The 20,718-nt window shown below is 36.3% G+C and overlaps 1 protein-coding gene across 1 annotated transcript in view; it reads right to left on the bottom strand.

The window, feature by feature from the left end:
* The window catches only part of mapkapk5 (MAPK activated protein kinase 5), a 54,421-nt gene extending 36,192 nt beyond the window's left edge, over positions 1–18,229 (bottom strand). The window contains exons 1-2 of the mRNA XM_079815921.1: positions 17,646–18,229; positions 364–437 (exon numbers count right to left, since the gene is read on the bottom strand). Of these exons, the coding sequence (XP_079672047.1) occupies positions 364–437; positions 17,646–17,681 (110 nt within the window). The 5' untranslated portion in view covers positions 17,682–18,229. The remainder of the gene's footprint in view (positions 1–363; positions 438–17,645) is intronic.
* Positions 18,230–20,718: the final 2,489 nt, after the last annotated feature.

Raw genomic sequence — 20,718 nt, forward strand, 5'->3', positions numbered from 1 at the left:
GTTTATGCAGGTGGTGGGAGAACAACACTGACATTCTGGATTCAGATGGCAATAAAAAAAAAACCACAGAAATAATATTAGACTAGCCCCTGTAAATGCTGAAAATGAGACTGTCCGAAAAGGGCTATATTTTAATTTACTCATTCATGATGCTAGGTTTGTCTATAATTATAATAAATTATAAATAAACATTTTTAATATCAGTGTTGAGCCATTTTAAGCGGCAGAAGCAGAAGACCTCTGAACATGTTGAACAGATTAATTGATTTTGTTCCAGTGTTTACAGGAAAACACATACAACTACTCTCCAGTGTTATTTTACACAAATATGACCTTACAATATACCCTTCAAACTGGACATACCTCACAGGACCACTGATCCCAGCTCCCAGCTTCTGTGTCCAATTGATGTTATACTCTTCCAGGATGGATGTTTCCTATAATAAGAACACAAAGAGCATTTGGGAACAGCTCATGCAATCACTCCACCAACATTACTTAAACAGTACATATAAATGATTATATATTATGCATTATTTATAATTGATTATTTTGCCTCAAGTAGTAGTTGCTTTGAAACAGTTGGTTTCTGCACTGTGAATCATGATGTAGCATTTGGACCAATCAGACACACAATTATTCATTATATTTAATGAATAATCCAACAGACGCCTCACGACTGTAAAAAGCAAATGCCTAAGCAGGCGCCGAGATGTCTGCTCTTCCACTGACCATTATCAGTCTTTATTCCCCCTGGCTCATCAACTAGTGGACCTCAGAGACATTCCAGGTAAGGGAAGGTGTCCACATGCAAAAGTACAGGCCAAAAGACACATAATGCCCATAAAAAAGGACTTCTTACCATTAATTCATAGGCAAACCTTCTATGAATGAACATGCATATCCCCAGGACATTGTGAGTATGATTATTACTGTCTTGTATAGTGTCTTTTGTATTGTATACTGTTTTATGCATGCGTTATGATAGAGCCACTAGTTAATGTAAACTCATCTATACTATGCTTTAGAGCTGCACGATTCTAGATCAATTGAGAATCACGATTTTTAATGTGTAAAATGGAGGTTGCGATTCTTCCAACTAAACAAAGTAACATGCAAACCAGAGCTTCTGACTAAATGTTCATTGCTTTTATTTAAAATATATATTAATTTGAACTAAATAATTACAAAAATTATGTGCATCTTTTTGGATGAATCAGCATCTGTGAATCTTTTAAATGAACGATTCAATGCTTTTTTACACTCGCTTGTCAATATGCAATTCAATACATACACGTGCCAAAATACTTTCAAAAGATGAAACTATAAACTTTTGACCCAGTTAACTTCTATCACGTCATTTAAAATGTTTGTAATACATAAATAACGATAATGTGCAGTTGAAAAGATTATCTGTTCGTGAAGTTGCATCATTCTGTACATTTACATGACAGCTGCTCTCCTCTGGATCAGTGACAGCGCAAACGCAGATTTGAAAGTTGCAATGTGACGATCATACTTTCAAAGGTTAACCAAAGTCCCTAAAGCCTAAGGCGAGCAGCACGTGTTTTGTCGATGCCCATATCAATGAATGAAAGCATTCACATAGGAAGCGGGATGACCGTCTCATTCATTAAAGATGCAGTCCGTAAGTTTTGCCTCTTTGTCGCCATCTCTGTTTGAAACCTGCAATTGTCATCTTTACATGGATTGTGCGTCGTCGCGGCTCCTCAGCGCAGATAAGTCTAATGTTTTGAGGAGTGTGTGTGGACACTGTACTTCGGAACTACAGATTCTACGTCCAAATTAAGAGTTTTACCGGAAAATGACATCTGAACAAGTAACATGTCTGCCACTTTTAGTCTGACCGACTGAGGAAAAAAAAGCATTACAATAACTCACACTATCGATCTAATGATCACTTAGCTCATATCACACCAACACCAAACCTTGCAAATTATTAAAGGGTTAGTTCACCCAAAAATGAAAATTCTGTCATTAATTACTTACCCTCATGTCGTTCGACACCCGTAAGACCTCCGTTCATCTTCGGAATACAAATGAAGATATTTTAGTTGAAATCTGATGGCTCTGAAAGGCCTCCATTGGCACAATGTTCTTTACACTCTCAAGACCCATAAAAGGTACTAAAGACGTCGTTACAAAGTCCATCTCACTACAGTGGCTCTACAATAACTTTATGAAGCGACGAGAATAGTTTTTGTGTGCAAAAAAAACCTAAATAACTACTTATATAGTGATTACCGATTTCAAAGTAATGCATCATGAAGCTTCAAAGCGTTATCAATCAGTGAGTCGAATCATGATTCGGATCGCGTGTCAAACCGCCGAACTGCTGAAATCACGTGACTTTGGCGATTCAAACCGCTGAATCGACTCACTGATTCATAACGCTTCGAAGCTTCATGATGCCGTGTTTTGAAATCGGTCATCATGATATAAATCGTTATTTAGGGTTTTTTTGCGCACAAAAACTATTCTCGTCGCTTCATAAAGTTATTTTAGAACCACTGTAATGAGATGGACTTTGTAACGACGTCTTTAGTACCTTTTAAGGGTCTTGAGAGTGAACCGTGCCATTGTGCCAATGGAGGCCTTTCAGAGCCATCAGATTTACACTAAAATATCTTCATTTGTGTCTGAAGATGAACGGAGGTCTGACGGGTGTCGAACGACATGAGGGTGAGTAAATAATGACAGAATTTTCATTTTTGGGTGAACTAACCCTTTAAGTGTTATTAGCCTTATCTGTAGATTTTAATTTCCGTACAGTCTAATCTTTTGCTTTTGACTATGGGTGAATCTCCAGTTGTCACTGATGATTTGTATAGGTCCTTTCTGGATTACAATCCGCCACCAAAATGTTTAATTACTCCAGCTGCTGTGAGAAAAGGCTATATAAATGATCCGCCACCTGCAGCATCCTCACCCACTACTAGCCGGGACTCCTCCTTTATTACAGACGTGACGTAATGACGCAAAATTTTTGCTTGAATTTTCTACAGAAATCCACCAGTACCACTCAAATTATAGAATCGGGCTACGTTAAGGAGATTTGAACACTGGATGGTTATGTACTCATGATTTTGGATAATTTTAACCATAAAAAGTTATGGACTGCAGCTTTATAGGATTAGTTCACTTCAAAATTTTATATTTTACTCTCCCCCATCTCATCCGAAGTGTTCATGTCTGTCTCAGTCGAAAGAAATTACGTTTTTTGAGGAAAACATTCCAGGGGTGCGAGGACTATTACAAACACCGTTTACCAAAAAAAACTCCATCTTCTACTTCAAAATCGTCTGACATTGTGGTTTAACCTTTTTTTGCTAAAGGACGTTTATATTAGACTTCGCACGTACGCTTTGTAAACACAGGAGCGGTACTTCAGTCTATATCTAGTAGGGGTGTAACGGTGTACGCATTCATACCGAACCGTTCTGGCTCGGTGCGTGTGTGTACCGAACGGTTGCCGAACGCAATCTTTTACAGTTCACAGTCGGCTTGTTTTAAGCGCGGAACACACTTCAATCCGAGTTCCCACACGAACATATTAAGTATTCAGGCCATTTTAAATCACAAAATTAAAACGATAAATGGCGTTTTGACGCTCTTAAATATGAAGTGACTGATTACTGTATAGGCGCTTCAGTTCAAGCGGCCGCGCGCATGAGCGCGATCGATCATCTCTTCCTAAAGAATAAACATGAATGAACATCTGAAGGTGTGTTGAGGATACATTACAACTTACTGTCACGTAACATATGTGGTGTAATCGCTCAATCAGTGTTTCAACGGCGGAAAGACCTCAATAAAACTGCTTGTAAACTAAACTAAACAATGTCATGTAGCATCACATTTACCTCAGGCAGTCATTCAGTGTCCACAGAATTTATTCACTAGAGAAATCAACTCTTCCACTAAATATATTACCTATATTAGCCGTTATATTCATTATATTCTACTTAACCTGTTAGTGATGTCTTGATTATTTCATGTATGTTTAAATAAACCTGTGAAGAAAATGACAGACTCTGTGTATAAATGCTCAAGATGAGCAGTTCAGGTCACAAAGTATATACTTTTTTCTTTTTTTAAATGACCGATGGCTTCGCCAGATAAGGCCCTATTCCTCGGGTGAGTAAATTATCAGGAAATGTTCGTTTTGAAGTAATCCTTTAACAGGAGCGGCGACAAAGCACACGCTGTTCACGCTCCTCTGATGCGTGCGATGTGTAACAGGCGTTATTGCGGAATCGTTGTCATTTAGAATCGAGATCGCAATCCAGGGCTCATCAACATTAAAAAGAATTCCCACTGGCCCCTGGGGCCAGTAGATCAGAGGTTTGCTGGCCCCTTCTATATTTTTATTGGCCCTGAAAGAAATATAAGGAAAACTTTTCCATTAAGCTGTATGTATTGTATACATTAGGATTAATCAATAGCCTACAGCAAATGGAGTAAATGAATTAAGAGCTAGAGAGCCCCTGGAGACATGCAAAAATAACCAAATTGTCACTGTAACTGAATTTTTTATTGCCTGACCAGTAATGTTAGCACTGTGTTTGCCTATATAATGTGTATCTTTGTTAATTGTTTGTTTGTTTTTATATATATATATATATATAAAAACTAAAGATAAACAATTAACAAAGATACACATTATATAAGATATTTTTGGCTTCATTTAGCCGTAGTCACGTGACATAGGTGTTTTGAATCACGCTTCGGATCGTTCGACTCGAAACATCTGCGCTTCGGATCGCGCAAAACTTCGGAACTACAGTTTTGCGTCAGCCATCCCTGACGTGCACATGAAACCGAAAGTATAATTTACTCGTCTCTGTCTGTTTCAGAGCGCGCGCGCGCGCTGCCTTTGGAATGACACCCAAATTCACTCATGACACAAGTCAAGTAGGCTACTCGCACTTTGGATCTATCATTTATGAGCAAAGTTAAGGTGATATATTAGCTAGCTAGTTGAGTAACTTACCTTCGACATGCTACATCGGTGAGGTACTGAGAGCCAACATCTTCGCAATTCTTTGACGGTATGACGTTTGTTTTGCCCGCGCGGGCCAGTGATTGGCCATTCAAATAGCCCGACATACTCTTTTACTGGCCCCGGGCCATTGCTTATGTCGAGCCCTGCGCAATCTTTTAACGATTAATCGTGCAGCTCTACTATACTTCCTCCCAAAATAACCCTCATTTAATGCCCTTCACATTGGTGTACATCACCTCCTCATAACAAGCATTGTATTCTTGTTATTTTAATTCAGAGTATGAAGGGACACAAACTGCCAGACACTCTAATATGCACACCATGCTCAAAGACAAAGGGTCCTAAACTTTCCCTCCGAAAGTTTAAGTTACCATTGGCTCACTGACCCCCTGGAGGAGTGACCTCCACAGACGTTAAAGGACACTGTCCCAGTGACCCTTCTCTTCTTCTTCCTCCTCCTCCTGGTTGCGGTTCGTGTGAAAAGACTGGAGACATCCAGTCCGACAGTGGGACCTTTCCCCCGGTGCGGGGCCATTGTAACTTCCTCGACCATAACAGAGTCAAACTAACACCGCTAGTTCATCATCATTTCTTCGTTCAACGCAGAAGAAATGGATTGCAACTTCAACACCATCAAGACTTTCTCCTGAGACAGCATCCGGACGCCCGTTCAATGGCTAAGGCATTTCAAGAATCATAAATGTAACTAACCAAACAGAGACAATAAGCTGTAGACCCCTTGTTACCCGGGTGCTTTGAAATTTGAAGAAAACTGATGGTTCTGTCCAGATGGTTACATTTATTCTTTTTCATAGCTTAATTTCTAGTTTCTGTTTCAGATCCCTTCCCTTTCCATTTTCACTTTATGAGCGAGTCCCTGAATCATTCATTCAAACGGACATTTTTTTATTCAAGTTTCGTTTTTAATAGACTGCATATATACTGTAAGACATATAGAATATAAACAGAAGCAATTAACATTTTGTTAGAATCTGTTGTAAATTACATGTTTTGTTTAGTTGTGTATTCAGAATAGTGGGAGAATCGTGATCTCTATTAGGGTTGGGGCGATGTCTCCTAAATTGGCAGTTGACGATGTTTACAGTAAAACATTGTGATGGACGATGATATCGTCGTTTTTTTTATTAATACAAATATATAATTTACTATATCTGTATTTTACCATCTCTTTACATAAATACTATTTTCTACTTAAAAACTATAATTTCGTTATTTTTCGAACCCAAATAATGACTCATCTGCGCTAGGTTGCACGTGAGGTTAAAAAAAAGTAGCTTCCTTCCACTTAAGAAGAGTTGTGCACTTTTTATTTTAATATATCTTTACATAAATACCATTTTCTAATTCAAAACTATAATTTCGCCAGTGTTTTGTATGTTAATGCTGTTTTACGTGAATAATACAGAGTGAAGCACAAAGCTTTGTTTACAAAGGAAGTAAATTCGCAGCCATGAATGGATTCATGCCGAATGAGAGAGGTAGCTGAGCCCAATTCAAGATTTGTCAGCTTTTTTATTCTGTTTTGCGATTTCCGTGAATTTTAACAATAGGCCTAACGTTAGTCCATTTTATCCCACATGGACATACATCTCGTTTCTTTTCTCAAATCTTCACTCGCGCCGCACTCATTTCGCAGGGAATTATAAACGTTTCTTCCTTTCGTTTGTTTATAATTAAGTCTATTATACCCATTCACGTCCTTTACTGTGGGAAAGTAGAAAAACATTGTAGGACGAATAGGCTACCTTTTTACTTAATTTTATTTAACACAGTTTGTGCTTGTTATTAGACTTGGTAAGGCGCGTCAAGTTTATTTGAATAGCGCATTTCACACCAGGCCATTTTAGTTTAGTTTTCTCTGGCAGTGAATAATCAAACATAGCTTAAATGGCTTGACCCTGTGGAAGATAAAATACGCTCTTCAGAACTTTTACAACAAGTGTTGCTTTGCAAGATCATGAGAAAACATGAAGACGAAGATATTCGAGAAGGTGTCTATCCAGCTCGTGTTTCATCTCGCGCAGAGCGGAGGGGACGCATCATTGAGGGGAAATGAAGTTATTTTTTTAATATTTAATTTTCTTATATTCTTTAGGTTACCATTATTTACTGATAATTGTTTAAATATTTAACAGGCTGTGGTGTGTTGTTTCACTGACGGAAGTGCTGAAATAAACACGCATGCTTGAAATGGATGTTTGAGCCTCGTTTATTATTTCAAAATGTAGGCTATATCTGGCATAGACTACAGTATTTAAAATAGAATATATGCATTAGTTATATTCTCAATTTAATTTTCAGGGCAATCCCTGCAAAGTTTTTAACTATAGAAAAGGATTTAGTGTGCTTCGCACTCACAACAAGACTCGCAATGGGGGGCGTGGCATCACGACGGTGGCGCTCCATCGTGATGTCAGTCAGCCATCGGCACAACCCTAATCTCTATTTAAAAAATAAAAAGGGGATTCTCATTTTACCCAGAATCGCGCCACTCTACTCCGTACTTAACGGGATAGTTCACCCAAAAATAAAATTATCCCATGATTTACCAACTCTCAAATAGGACTGTAATCTCCCAGTCGATTATTAGTCGATACGTTCTGGTTTGACCAAAATTCTGATTGGTCGATTTTTTGCCACGTCCATTTCATCAGGTGGAAAGCACTAATTGCGAATGGGGGTGTTTTCAGAGCAGCCATGTTTCACAGGTAACAGTCAGTCTTCAGAACACCCCCCTTGTTTTCACTTCTTTTGGATTAGCCCAACCCACTGGAGAAGAGGGACAGATTGAAGAACCGGTAGGCTAGTTTGCCGTATATTATTTATTTAATTGTGAGCGTTTTTTCTGCTCTTGATCTGGCTTGTTTAATAAATATTAATTTTTTATTAAAGTGGACGTGCCTTTTGTGTTTAAGAGTAAAAGCTTTAAGTTAATAGTAGAGATGCTCCGATCAGCATTTTTGGGGCCGATCACCAAGATCATGATCTGCCGACTGCCGATCACAGAATGGCAAGGGAATGGGAATCTTTTATCTATAAAAGAGTTTGCACCATTTGTAGAAATAAAACTAACCCTAAATTTATTATAGTCTTCTCAAAAGCCATCTGTTATAATCGCGTTGCGCATTATAACCACTTACACGTGTTTCTATTGAGTTTATGAAAGCGACGTCGTCTCATAATCAGAGGCGTTCATATCAACCGGAGTTTTTGTTCAGAGCGCGCGCCGCTCTCACTCGCTGAAATCTACTCAAAGCAGAGATAAACGTGTGCTGTATGCAGGAGATTCATTCATCATACCGTGGTCGACTGTTTTTGTTGTATTTCAGCAGCGAAAATGGTTTAAAACAAACAGCAGAACCACAGCGCATCTGATATGACTGGCATAACGCTGGCGAATTTAGGGACCGTCTCTAAAGTTACACACAACATTGGTAACGTTATACACGTTTCAAACTTCAATAGCATTTGAAGGGAATGACAGTCATAAAACTGACTGTAAGGTGTTCATCTAGGTGTCAGGTATGATACATACCTTTTGATATTTAATAAAATAAACTGTCAAATCATATGGAAATATGCATATTTCACAAGGATAGGCCTACTGTTTGGGCTCTTACACAAAATTATGCTAGATTAAAATGCATCATTGCTGAACACTGATGAGAATATTGCTTGAATATATTTACAGAGATAATATTAGAGATTATATTTACGACAAATTATTATTATTTGTGTTATGCGTTGCTATTGACGACGGCCATTATAAGGAAGGAAATCCCACTGAATAGAATCTAGCTTAAAAAAGTGCATAGAGCTGCTTGATTTATTTGTTGTTTGTTGATTTCAAATATAAAACTTGTTTAAATGTTTTAAGTGTGTGCATCTGTTCTTTTTGAACGCTTTCATCTCATTTGAACAAAACCGTGATAATATTGATAACCGTGATAATTTGGGTCACTATAATCGTGATGTTAAATTTCCATACCGTTTCATCCCTAATCTCACCTAAATATTTGATCATGCAATGCATTTTTGTTTTTAAAGACAAATTTTCAGGTAGGTCTAACATTAGTATTGAGGTAAGAAATACTAAAGACATTTAATAAGAAATCAAATGTAAATTACAGTTTTTCTCAGTCGCTTTGGTACATTTCTCAGATCAGAATTTAAATTCTCAAAGCTACCTGTTCAATCTTCACATCATTGTGTCACTTGTGCACATCAAAAAAGCAGTTTCTCATTTCTTTCAACAAGTTGCAAATGCTTGTGTAAATCCATGCAAATGATTATGTACAATTCTCTGCTGTTTCCTACATTATCAGTTGCTTATGTCATGTTGAACAAAGTGTATTATAATGGGTCTCTGTTGAATAGTCTCACCCCCCACAACATTTAGGCATTAGTTCATAGCAGAAGTCTTTACATGCAAAATGGTTGAACAAGTTGTCATAAAATGTCAATCATATTTCTATACATATCTGTTAGACGTTCATATTTCTACTTTTGTTTTTCTGGGGGGTTTTTTCTTTGTGCTATGCAGGGCTGTCTTTTCCTTTCTGTATGCAATGACATCTGTCAACAAATTACAGTACAAACAGTAAAAGCATAAATGTGAATCTTGTCCAGTCTCTTGCATTCAAACTCCCACATACACTAAGGTGTAACCTACAATTTACAATAATTGTCATCAAAATTTTAGCCATATTTACATCAGAACATCTGTCTTATTCATACACAATGACACAAGGACTTGTCATTCTGATGGCATTGCCATGTTCATTGACACAGATATTTACTTTTGAGAGATGAACTAAGGATTTTGAGCAAGAGACTGGCTTTTGCAGGTAATCCATGGTGTTTTGCTATTTGTACGAATTGTTTTGAGAAATGCATTTACTGTTTTGCAAATCTCGAGGATGATTCGAGAAATGTACCAAAGCGACTGAGAAAAACTGTAATATTGGTCTTCCCTGAATAAATTAAATTAGATTAATCCTTACACTTAATGTTGCAAAAGTTAGTCATTCAAGAGCAGTGAGTGTCATAAACGTTCATCAAACAACACAAGACAAAGAGAAACTCAGAGACAGCAGCAGTTTATTCGACAGCTGTCACTTTAAGAGCGAACACGGATACGGTTACATGCAGTTGCACAAACGTTCACTTGCGAGTCACGACGGGGTTTACGTGCATACTCGTCAAGACTAGGGATGCACCGAAATTAAAATTCTTGGCCGAAACCGAAAACCGAAAAAGAGGAAACCAAGGCCGAAAACCGAAACATCGAAAGAAATTATGCCAATTATTAGTACCATTGCATTTATGGCTATGACTGCGTACTAGCCTAACTTTAATATTAATTTATGCAATTGCAATGCTTGCACATTAACGTTAAAGGTTAACAACAGAGCCCAAACTATTAGCCTAAATTCAGTTGCTATTTATTTTTAGGTCTAATAATCAACACTCAAATCACACAGTACGCAAACATGTAAACTTCACATAAGGAAGTTTTTGCAATAACTTCTAAATCTAATTATAAAATAGTTTTTTATCCAATTCGTTGTTGAAATATAATAATACACAGAGTCTGTCATTTTCTTCACAGGTTTATTTAAACATACATGAAATAATCAAGATATCATTAACAGGTTAAGTAGAATATAATGAATATAACGGCTAATATAGTGCATATATTTAGTGAAAGAGTTGATTTACTCTAGTGAATAAATTCTGTGGACACTGAATGATTGCCTGAGGTAAATGTGATGCTACATGACATTGTTTAGTTTAGTTCTCAAGCAGTTTTATTGAGGTCTTTCCGCCGTTGAAACACTGATTGAGCGATTACACCACATATGATACGTGACAGTAAATTGTAATGTATCCTCAACACACCTTAGATGTTCATTCATGTTTATTCTTTAGGATGAGATGATCGATCGCGCTCACAGATGATCGCGTTCACACGCGCGCGCCGCTGCTTGAACTGTGATGTGATCAGTGATGCCACATTAAAGAGTGTCAAAACGGCATTTATCGTTTGAATTTCGTGATACATGTTGATCGATGTTGGTGTGGGGACTCGGATTGAAGTGTGTTCCGCGCTTAAAACATGCCCACTGTTAAAGATTGCATTGGGAAACCGTTGGGTTTCACAGTGAAGTCTGGTCCTCTTCTCATCGAGAACATGAGCTGCTGCACTGAACAGTTCTCGCTAAAGAGTAGCTCTTACTCTCAGAGTTTCTTTCGCTGTCAGTGCTTGTGCATGGAGCAGATGTGGGTGTTTCTCAGATATACTGAAATGCGTCCACACCGCAGACATGTTGCTTCAGACAAGCACGTGCAGGTCGTGGTTTCTGTTTACGTCATGAACAACATTTCGGCCGTGTTGTTTCGGTGATAAAAGTCTTTCGGTGGCCGAATATTCGGTGCATCCCTAGTCAAGACGGTAATTTAGTACATACATTTGTGTGTATCTGACCATTTCAGCGCAATTTGTACTCGCAAGCTTTTTGTGAGATGGCCTGTGTGTGTGTGTGTATTTGTGCGCGCGCTCACGGTCTGGAGAGCGCGCGAGTGCTGAGCGGTTTGAACACTGGCAAGACTTAAAAATAAATGCAAATGATAAACTTTAGTAACGATGCGACACTGCCTCAGTTGTGCAAAGTGGCAAATCCTGTGTCAACTGAGCAGCTCAATTTTAGTGCAGATGCGCTGATGTGAAGCCATTTGAGCATTTTGAGGGAGAGAGAGAGCGTGCGCACGCGATGATTCACTCACGCTGTTTGTGAACTTACGTCTCACAGAAAGTTTTCAAATGACTGCGCAAGTTATCTAATATAGAAATATGAATTGTACCTCTTCAGCATTATAATTATTTTACCCGCGCTGGAAAGAGAATGAGACGGTGTTGCATATCATACCCTAGCTCTCACGGCAGGTGCGGGTTTTTATGTGTCGTCAGCATGAGATCGGTTCATGAGATCGGCCTTTTTAGAGACCGCCGATCAATCATCCCGAAGCGATTATCGGCAGATAGAGATCGGTTGCCGATCAATCGGAGCACCCCTAGTTGTGTCTCAGCCGCGAAGCTGAGCTGATCCTGTGTTCGAGCTGCACAGAGCGGCTGAAATTATAGTGTCTGTCAGTTATTATAATACATATGACAAAAACAATTGTCTAAATTATGTTGCATATTCCTCAAAAGTTCTTGTGATGATATCACTAGTTGACAACATAGTACTATATTTTCGGAAGTCATAGGCTACGATATCACGCTCTTCAGGCTCACGCATCCCCAATCCAGCTCCAGAGCGGTTCAAAATCAATGAATAGCACACATTTATGCCAGGCAATTGTTTATGAACTAATGCTGATGAATAATGACAATGTTTACTTTACGATGTTTATATAGTAATATGTTTTAGACGGTTGTAACAACGAATATTGTATCTCCTGAACTTGAATGAGCTCCAGCAACTGTAAGGCACAGACATTTCAAAATAAGAGTCAATGTGTATTTCGAACTTGTTTGTAATTAAAAGTCACGCGTTATATATTTGTTTATGGTTACACAATAAACTGTATTTAATTTCATTCACATTTAATTCATAGTCAGGAGGAAAGACCAGTATTTGACACATATTCAATAAAGTATCAAAGTATCAGGGTTATAATAGTTCACTAAAAATCTTCATTACTTGAAATTAAATAAATGTTAACTGAAATTAAAAATATAAATAAACTTATTTGAAGCTTTAGCTTAACCTGATATGGCCTACTAACTAAAGCAGAAATTCAAAGTTATTAAAACTATATAGATGTTTTTAAAAAACAAACAAAAAAGGGAATTGAGCTCTGTTTCGTGTATTCTTAATGTCAAATACAAAATGATGTCAAAATTTCAGTTCAAGTGACAGTCGGTTATGTAATGCTTAAATGCTTAATGTTTTACAATTTAACTAAACTCATTAGATTTTAGGAGACTGAATCTACTGTAGATTTAGTCGACTAAAATCTTATGATATATAGTCGACTAAAACTAGACTAAAACTAAAAACAATTCAGGTGACTAAAATATGACTAAAACTAAATGGCATTTTAGTCAAAAGACTATGACTAAAACTAAATCAAACATTTGCTGTCAAAATTAACACTGCAATTAACACAAGTACTGCGCAGCTAATTAATTTAACGTTTTTACATCCTTTTTAGTCGAAAATTTCAGGACTTCAGTCGACCAAGATTTTCTTTGGTTGATTACAGCCCTACTCTCAAGCCATCCTAGGTGTATATGACATTCTTCTTTCAGACGAACACAATCTGTGTTATATTAATAAATTTCCTGGCTCATCCACGCTTTATAATGGCAGCCGAAAATTTGAAGCCCAAAAAAGTGCATCTATCCATCATATAACTGCTCCACACGGCTCCAGGGGTTAATAAAGGCCTTCTGAAGTGAAGCCATGCGTTTGTGTAAGAAAAATATCCATATTTAACACGTTATAAAGTCAAATATCTAGCTTCCGCCGGAGCACCTTCCATATTCAACAAAAAAGCGTGACTGACGCGACGATGACATCGGGCGTAGGGGAAGCGTTTTGAACAGCGAGAGGCGTTACACTTTCTTCGGAAGTTGAATACAGAATGTGGTCTGACAGAAGCTAGATATTTAACTTTATAATGTGATAAATATGGAATTTTTTCTTACACAAACCCAATGGATGGATGCACTTTTTTGGATTTTTAAATTTTGGGCTCCCATTCACTGTCATTATAAAGCTTAGAAGAGCCAGGACATGTTTTAATATAACTCCCACTGTGTTCGTCTGAAAGAAGAACGTCATATACACCTAGGATGGCTTGAGGATGAGTAAATCATGGGCTGATTTATATTTTTCGGTGAACAAACCCTTTAAAATGCAGGGTAGGCAATTGCGGAACGGCTAGCAATATCAAGCTAGCTTTGAGTATTTGTACACCTTTTACATTTTTATTTCAATGTTGTAATTACATTTTTAATTCAATTCGAAGCAGATTTGTAACGTGACAGTATTAAAGTTTCTTAAGGGTCAAGATCAAATTATCTGCATCAAGCCACTCCCATAATATCCGTCATCATTTAAATTAATGCACGGCTCAGATTAACTGTACAACGTGTGTAAACCTCCAATAAAATTATAAAGTAATTATTCCATCACAAATAAATCGCTCAATCAAGTGGCTGTGTCTATAGTATTATACACAACATTATAATATTATATACATTCTCATATACATATACAATTTAAAATTTGTATATTATTATTATTATTATTATTTAAAGTTATTATTATTGCCCCTGGTTCAGTAATGAACTCTTGTAATAAAGTTAGGGATGCACCGGTTGACCGGCCAAAAATTGGAACCGGACGGTTTTTGTTTTGTAGCGCCGCGCGATCGGCAACCGGCCGGTTTTATTTGTATTTTTCTGCCGATTTTTCCGGAAGTGCACATTCGCCTATATTGCAATCATTCGCGAACATGTCACTTGTGTGTTACATACGGAAACTGGAGAACTGAGGGAAGAGAATTTCCAATTCAATTTCCCGTTAATTTCAGATTGCGGACTTGTTTTCATTAGCCAAAAGCCAATTTAGCCTGTTAAATACCAAATAAACATCTTGTTCATGTATAATTTCATTCTTTTATTGAGTAAAAAAAAAATAATCGGTATCGGAATCGGCCAGTTTTCTTGAAAAAAATCGGTATCGGAATCGGCCATGTAAAATCATAATCGGTGCATCACTAAATAAAGTAGCAGTGGCTGGGACAGATTTTAAGTATCACCTCAAGATGCAATCTAATCCTGTTTACATGAAATAAGCTCGCGAGCAGGTTTAAGCTTACGGACCTGTTGCTATGACAGCAAGTCCAGGATGAGCGTCGAGGAACCAATTAATCCAAGATCATGTCAAATCGTCAACAATCAAATCCAGCTAACTGAGTTAGCGACGTACGAAGAACGGACCCCTGTTATATAGCATATTCAGGTATATACATATATAATCATTAACAAACCTTTCACGTGTTTCTTTCTTAGACAATGTTCTTTGGAGTTTAAGGACGTCTTATTTGGATTAGAATATAAAAGACAAGTATTTTCGTATAAATCTATTTTTCCAGCCAAGTTTTTAATACACAAGCGCAAATTTGTTAAACCTCTTTTTATTATTTTTTTGTAGAGACTTGAAATGCTATTTGGAGAATATCTCTTCTTCCAGCAAAGTCAAAACTTTAAAGTCCTTTAAGCGGAGCACAAAGTATAATGGTTATGCCTTTTTATAACAAAACAAAAAACGGCATTTTTTTCTCTAATTTATTTTAAATGTTATGTTACCCCTGGCTCAATGTTTGGTTTGTTTTGTTTGTTAATTTTACTCCCTTTCTATTAGGGATGCCACAGTACTCAATATAATATTGAACCGTTCGGTACGGCCTTCACGGTTCAATACGCGCTTGTGAATTGCGTTTTTTTCGGTTTGTCATTTAATTAATTATTAATTAATAATTTTCTACAAATTCTGTAATTTGCCTCCACCCCAATACTGAACAACGCGACATACATTCACATCACACATTAGTGGTGGAGTTATACTCACAGAACACTAGAGTTATTCACAATCAACAAAGTTCATTATTTGCATGCGTTTTAAAGCCTTTCCGGTTAAACATGTGCTTTTCAGAGCGCGCGCACTAAACGTCTGTCAAACACGTGATTACTGGACTAAGTAGTCGTCTTACTTCACTAAAATTGTCAAATACACACAAGGTTAACATAAACACAGTCGGTTATGTCTAAAGTGAAAGTAAAATCGGTGTGTCTGTATATTAGATGCGTGCAGGTCTTTAAAGGTCCCGTTTTTCGTGTTTTTTTGAAGCTTTGATTGTGTTTACAGTGTGCAATATAACATGTGTTCATGTTTCGCGTGTAAAAAAACAGTATTTTTCACACAATTTACTTATCTGTCTACCGCTGTTTTCACTGTCCTCAAAACGGCTTGAAAGATTTCCCTGTTCTATGAAGTCCCTCCTTCAGAAACACGTAACGAGTTCTGATTGTGCCAGCGGTTCCCGTGTTGTGATTCGACAGCAGCTTAGCGCACGCAGAGCGCACGTTACCGGAAAGGTCGCGCCTCTCACCATAACGGGGATGCATGCGCTCAATGATCTCTAAGTACAGCGTCCCTGGGGAAGCCAAACAAAGGTGATTTGACTCTGGGATGAAAATAACAGCGTCTCGACGACATGGCGACAAACAAACTATACGAACGCAACCGAACGCAACACTTCCTCTTATCCACGCGGGAGCAACAAGACCACGCCCCCTTTTTCGCGTACTCTTGTGGGCGGAGGTTAGTCGACAAAATTGTTCTACTGACGTCATTAAAGCAGGATGTACCAGGATGTAGAACAAACCAGCCGTTCGCTGTAGGCTTTGAAAGGGAACTTCTGTTAAATAAAATATCTCGCTTGGCATTGAACTTTTGGCATTGAACTTTATAATTTTACAGGTATTATAAATGCTCTAACAGCAACATTACACACTAACTAAAGTTTGAAAAATGGGATCACGAAGAACAGGACCTTTAATTGACAGCGGCGCAGCCTATAGTGAACGCGCAATCCTTAAAGGGACAGTTCACCTCTAAAATTGTGTCATTATTTACTCACTCTAATATTGTTCCAAACCTGTATTCATTTCTCGATGACAGAATTTTCATTTTTGAGTGAACTATCCCTTTAATGTTAATACAACAACAAAAGACAAAGAAAATCACTCACTGCTCTTGACTGAAAAACTAATACAGTAGCTTTAATAAGAATCAATGTATATTTTATAGTGAAGTCTATGTAGTGTTTTATTTTTACATTTATTCATTAAATTTCATACTTAAATGCTGCTGTACAGCTCTGAGCTGCCAGTGTTAATCTTTATTTTATATTATACAATACACTAGGAATGTGTACAAGGGTTTTTTTAAAGTAAAGTTAAGTTTAAGTAAGGGTTTTCAATTCTTTTAAGTAAAATAAAGAAAGAAAACAATATTCTTTTTTCTCCTTAACCTCTTGCTGTTCCTGTCGCTTAAAAATAGCAAAAAACTGATGTGACAAGCCATCAGAACCGAACCGAAAACCGTGGTTAAAAACCGAGGTATGTATTGAACCGTGGACTAACTGTATTGTTATTGTGTTGTTAAATTCTGTTTTGAATTGTAACCGTGTATTTGCTGTTATACATGTTCAATAGCCTAAAATAAAAACTAAAATAACAAATAGCGCCATCGCGCGTCTCACTGATGCATTGCAGTGAAAATGACCTCAGATGACATTAAAATACTGTAAAGATCTGCGATACTAGAACAGCTCGTGTAATGTTTTCCTGATAATGATAATATACAGATACATTAACTCAAATCGATAATAGTTTTGATTTACTCATTTTGGTTAGTTGTCGTGTGACATGCAAGACAATGTACAGACAGCTGTTAATTAATGGAAATACTACAGAAATGGAAAGGCTGAACTGTTTACTTCGGTTGAATGAGCTTACCTTAATGAACCTGTCCACGCCGGCGTCCTCGGACATGATGCAGGTCGTGATCTTCTATTTCTGGCTTCAACAGGCTCGTACAGGTGCGATCTTACCCAAATATCGATGTTGAACGAAGTCCACTAAGCGCTACGATGCGGTCTCATGTACAATTTCCATGCTGTCCGATGAACTTTTCTTTGTCGGAACTGGCATTAAATCTAACACACTGTCCGACTGAAGGAAAGGCTAACAGGAAAACGCAACGTAGCAGCAACAACCCGTATTAGCTACACTGTTGTTGACAACCGAGCCACTAAACTGATGAAGGACAAAAAAGAGGTAATGCCTATTAGAAGCAGCTAGCTGAGTAGCTTGCGTTCACAGCAGATGCTAATTCTCGCGCTCATCGCGTTACGTGCGCGTGCTTTCTCTGCTATCGTCTCCGGCCTGTCCAGGGTTCAGCGCGCAACGTGTTTTGAGAAGCACCATGGAGACCAAATACTATCGTAGGTTTGTTTGCTATGGTGCTAGTGCTACCTTTGATCCAAAGCTGAGGAGTGTTTTCTTCTTTGTCACACGACACATTCTGCAAGCGGCGATCTGGGCGCATTCCGCCCCCTAAAGGAGAGGAGCGCGTAAACGGACACTTTTTTTTTTTTTTAAAGACGGCGATGACGCGTTTTAACGGTCATCAGCATCGTAAATCCTGCTATTTTTTTTTTTTTTTGGCTTCTTCGACAAAAATTCTTCTTATCAAATAAAGTTGTCGAAGTTTCTATTAAAATGATCCATAACTGTTATCCGATAAATCATAAACTTGCTAAATTTAACAGTAGTATTTCACCCAATTGCTCTTTTTGCCTTCAGTATGAAGAGATTATTAATCACTTGTTTTGGGATTGTACTTACTGTAAAGTCTTCTGGATTGATTTTTCAAATTTTATTTGTTAAAAAATATTTATATCCAAACTTCTGTATAACCCCCAAAATTGTGTTTTTTGGTTATTCTTTGAAGTTAGACCCTTCTCATTGTAAATTTATTATTAATTTATTGCTTTACTGAGCTAAATTTTACATTCATAATTAAAAAAAAAAAACTCCCTACTTTTTTATTTTCAGGAAAGATTTTGATATGTATTTAAACTTGTTAAGAAATTCTGATAATTCTATTGCATGTAAGATTCTTTCATATATATTAATATATATATATATAAATATATATATATATATATAAATATAAATAAATATATACATATATATATATATATATATATATATATATATATATATATATATATATATATATATATATATATATATATATATATATATATATATATATATATATATATATATATATATATATATATATATATATATATATATATATATATATATATATATATATATATTTATTTATATTTATATATATATATATATATATATATATATATTTATATTTATATATATATATAAATATAAATATATATAAATATATATATATAAATATATATATATAAATATATATATATAAATATATATATATAAATATAAATATATATAAATATATAAATATATATATAAATATATTTATATATATATATATATATATATATATATATATATATATATATATATATATATATATATATATATTTGCAAACGTATGTACATTTATAACACTATACTTTGTATTATATTGCCTTTCAATCCAATAAAAAATTTAAATAAAAATTAAGTCCCCATGATATCAAAATGGAAGCTTTTTGGCTTTAAGCATGAATATGTTAGTCTTACTGTTATCTATAAGCTAGTGTGCTCCAAAACAATGGACCCTTTTCACAGACTATGATGACGCGTTTTAACAGTCATTAATATCGTAAATCCTGCAACGTTTTTTGTATTTTCATTTAAAAAAAAGATATGTACATACAGTGTCATACAGTCAAATTGAAGTTACCCCAAAATGTTCCTAAGCCCCCCTAAATGATAATAAGAACAACAATAACAATTCGGTTTATCAATAACCGTATCCTCATTCATATTTAGACGCAACAAATGATATATATCCAGCTACAAAGAAATAGCCGAAAAGTCATTAATATTAAAATAATGTTATGTCATTTGTTTACTCTTACACTGAATGTTTGCTGCTTCAATCCAGATGAGTAGACTATTGTAGAGGGTAAATTTAGTATAGGGTGTGAAAATTGTACAGCTGTGGTATTTGTATAGGTTTGGCTCAATTTAGGTTTAGGTTTAGCTGTATATTTGTATTTTAGCTCAAAAATGGGTTGAATACATGTGATTAAATAGCATTCTGTGGACAACTTATCTTATATAGAGAGGAATTAGATATAGTATGCTATTACTTTAGCATACATTTACATGAGCAGACAGATAGAATTTAATATTACATTTAATAGTAACTCATCAGGAGCAAAGTCTGGCCTAAATAAGTACCCCCATGCAGCTTTGATGTGTCTAAAAGCTAACATTACAGTAACTTTTCTTTAACAGAGTAGAAATGGAAGAAGAGGATATGTCTGTCACGTTTTACTTGTTAACATTTGGGTTTCTTGACTGGTTGTTGACATAAGTGTAGCTCTAGATGTGAGTGCAAAGATTTTGTGCAAAGTGCAAAGTGATGGTAAAAATGAACATCTTTCTCTCTTTTCACTGCAGTTATCAATCTCACTGTATTTTTTCCCTCTTTTTGAAAGTTGTGAAATCACTACTGTGGCGTTTTTCTTTTGCTATTTGAGCAAATGGGCACACAAAACATATTTAATGTATTCTCTCATTCACCGCTATAATATTTAAACCAACTATGATGACTTAGTTGCTCTGAGAAACCCGGAAATGTGAAAAGGGTCTATGACAAAATTCGCATTTAGAAGATATAAGCATTCGAAATAGGGATCGACGATATGGATTTTTTAGTGCCGATGCTGATACCGATTTTTTTTCATCAGCCTTAGCCGATGACCGATACGGGCTGCCGATTTTCTTGAGCCGATATTTGGAGCCGATACTGCTTTTGCTCCCTCAATTTACATCATAAAAATGACACAATGATCATGATGATAAC

Source organism: Gobio gobio, assembly GCF_949357685.1.
Source record: "Gobio gobio genome assembly, chromosome: 4".
Lineage (NCBI taxonomy): Eukaryota > Metazoa > Chordata > Actinopteri > Cypriniformes > Gobionidae > Gobio > Gobio gobio.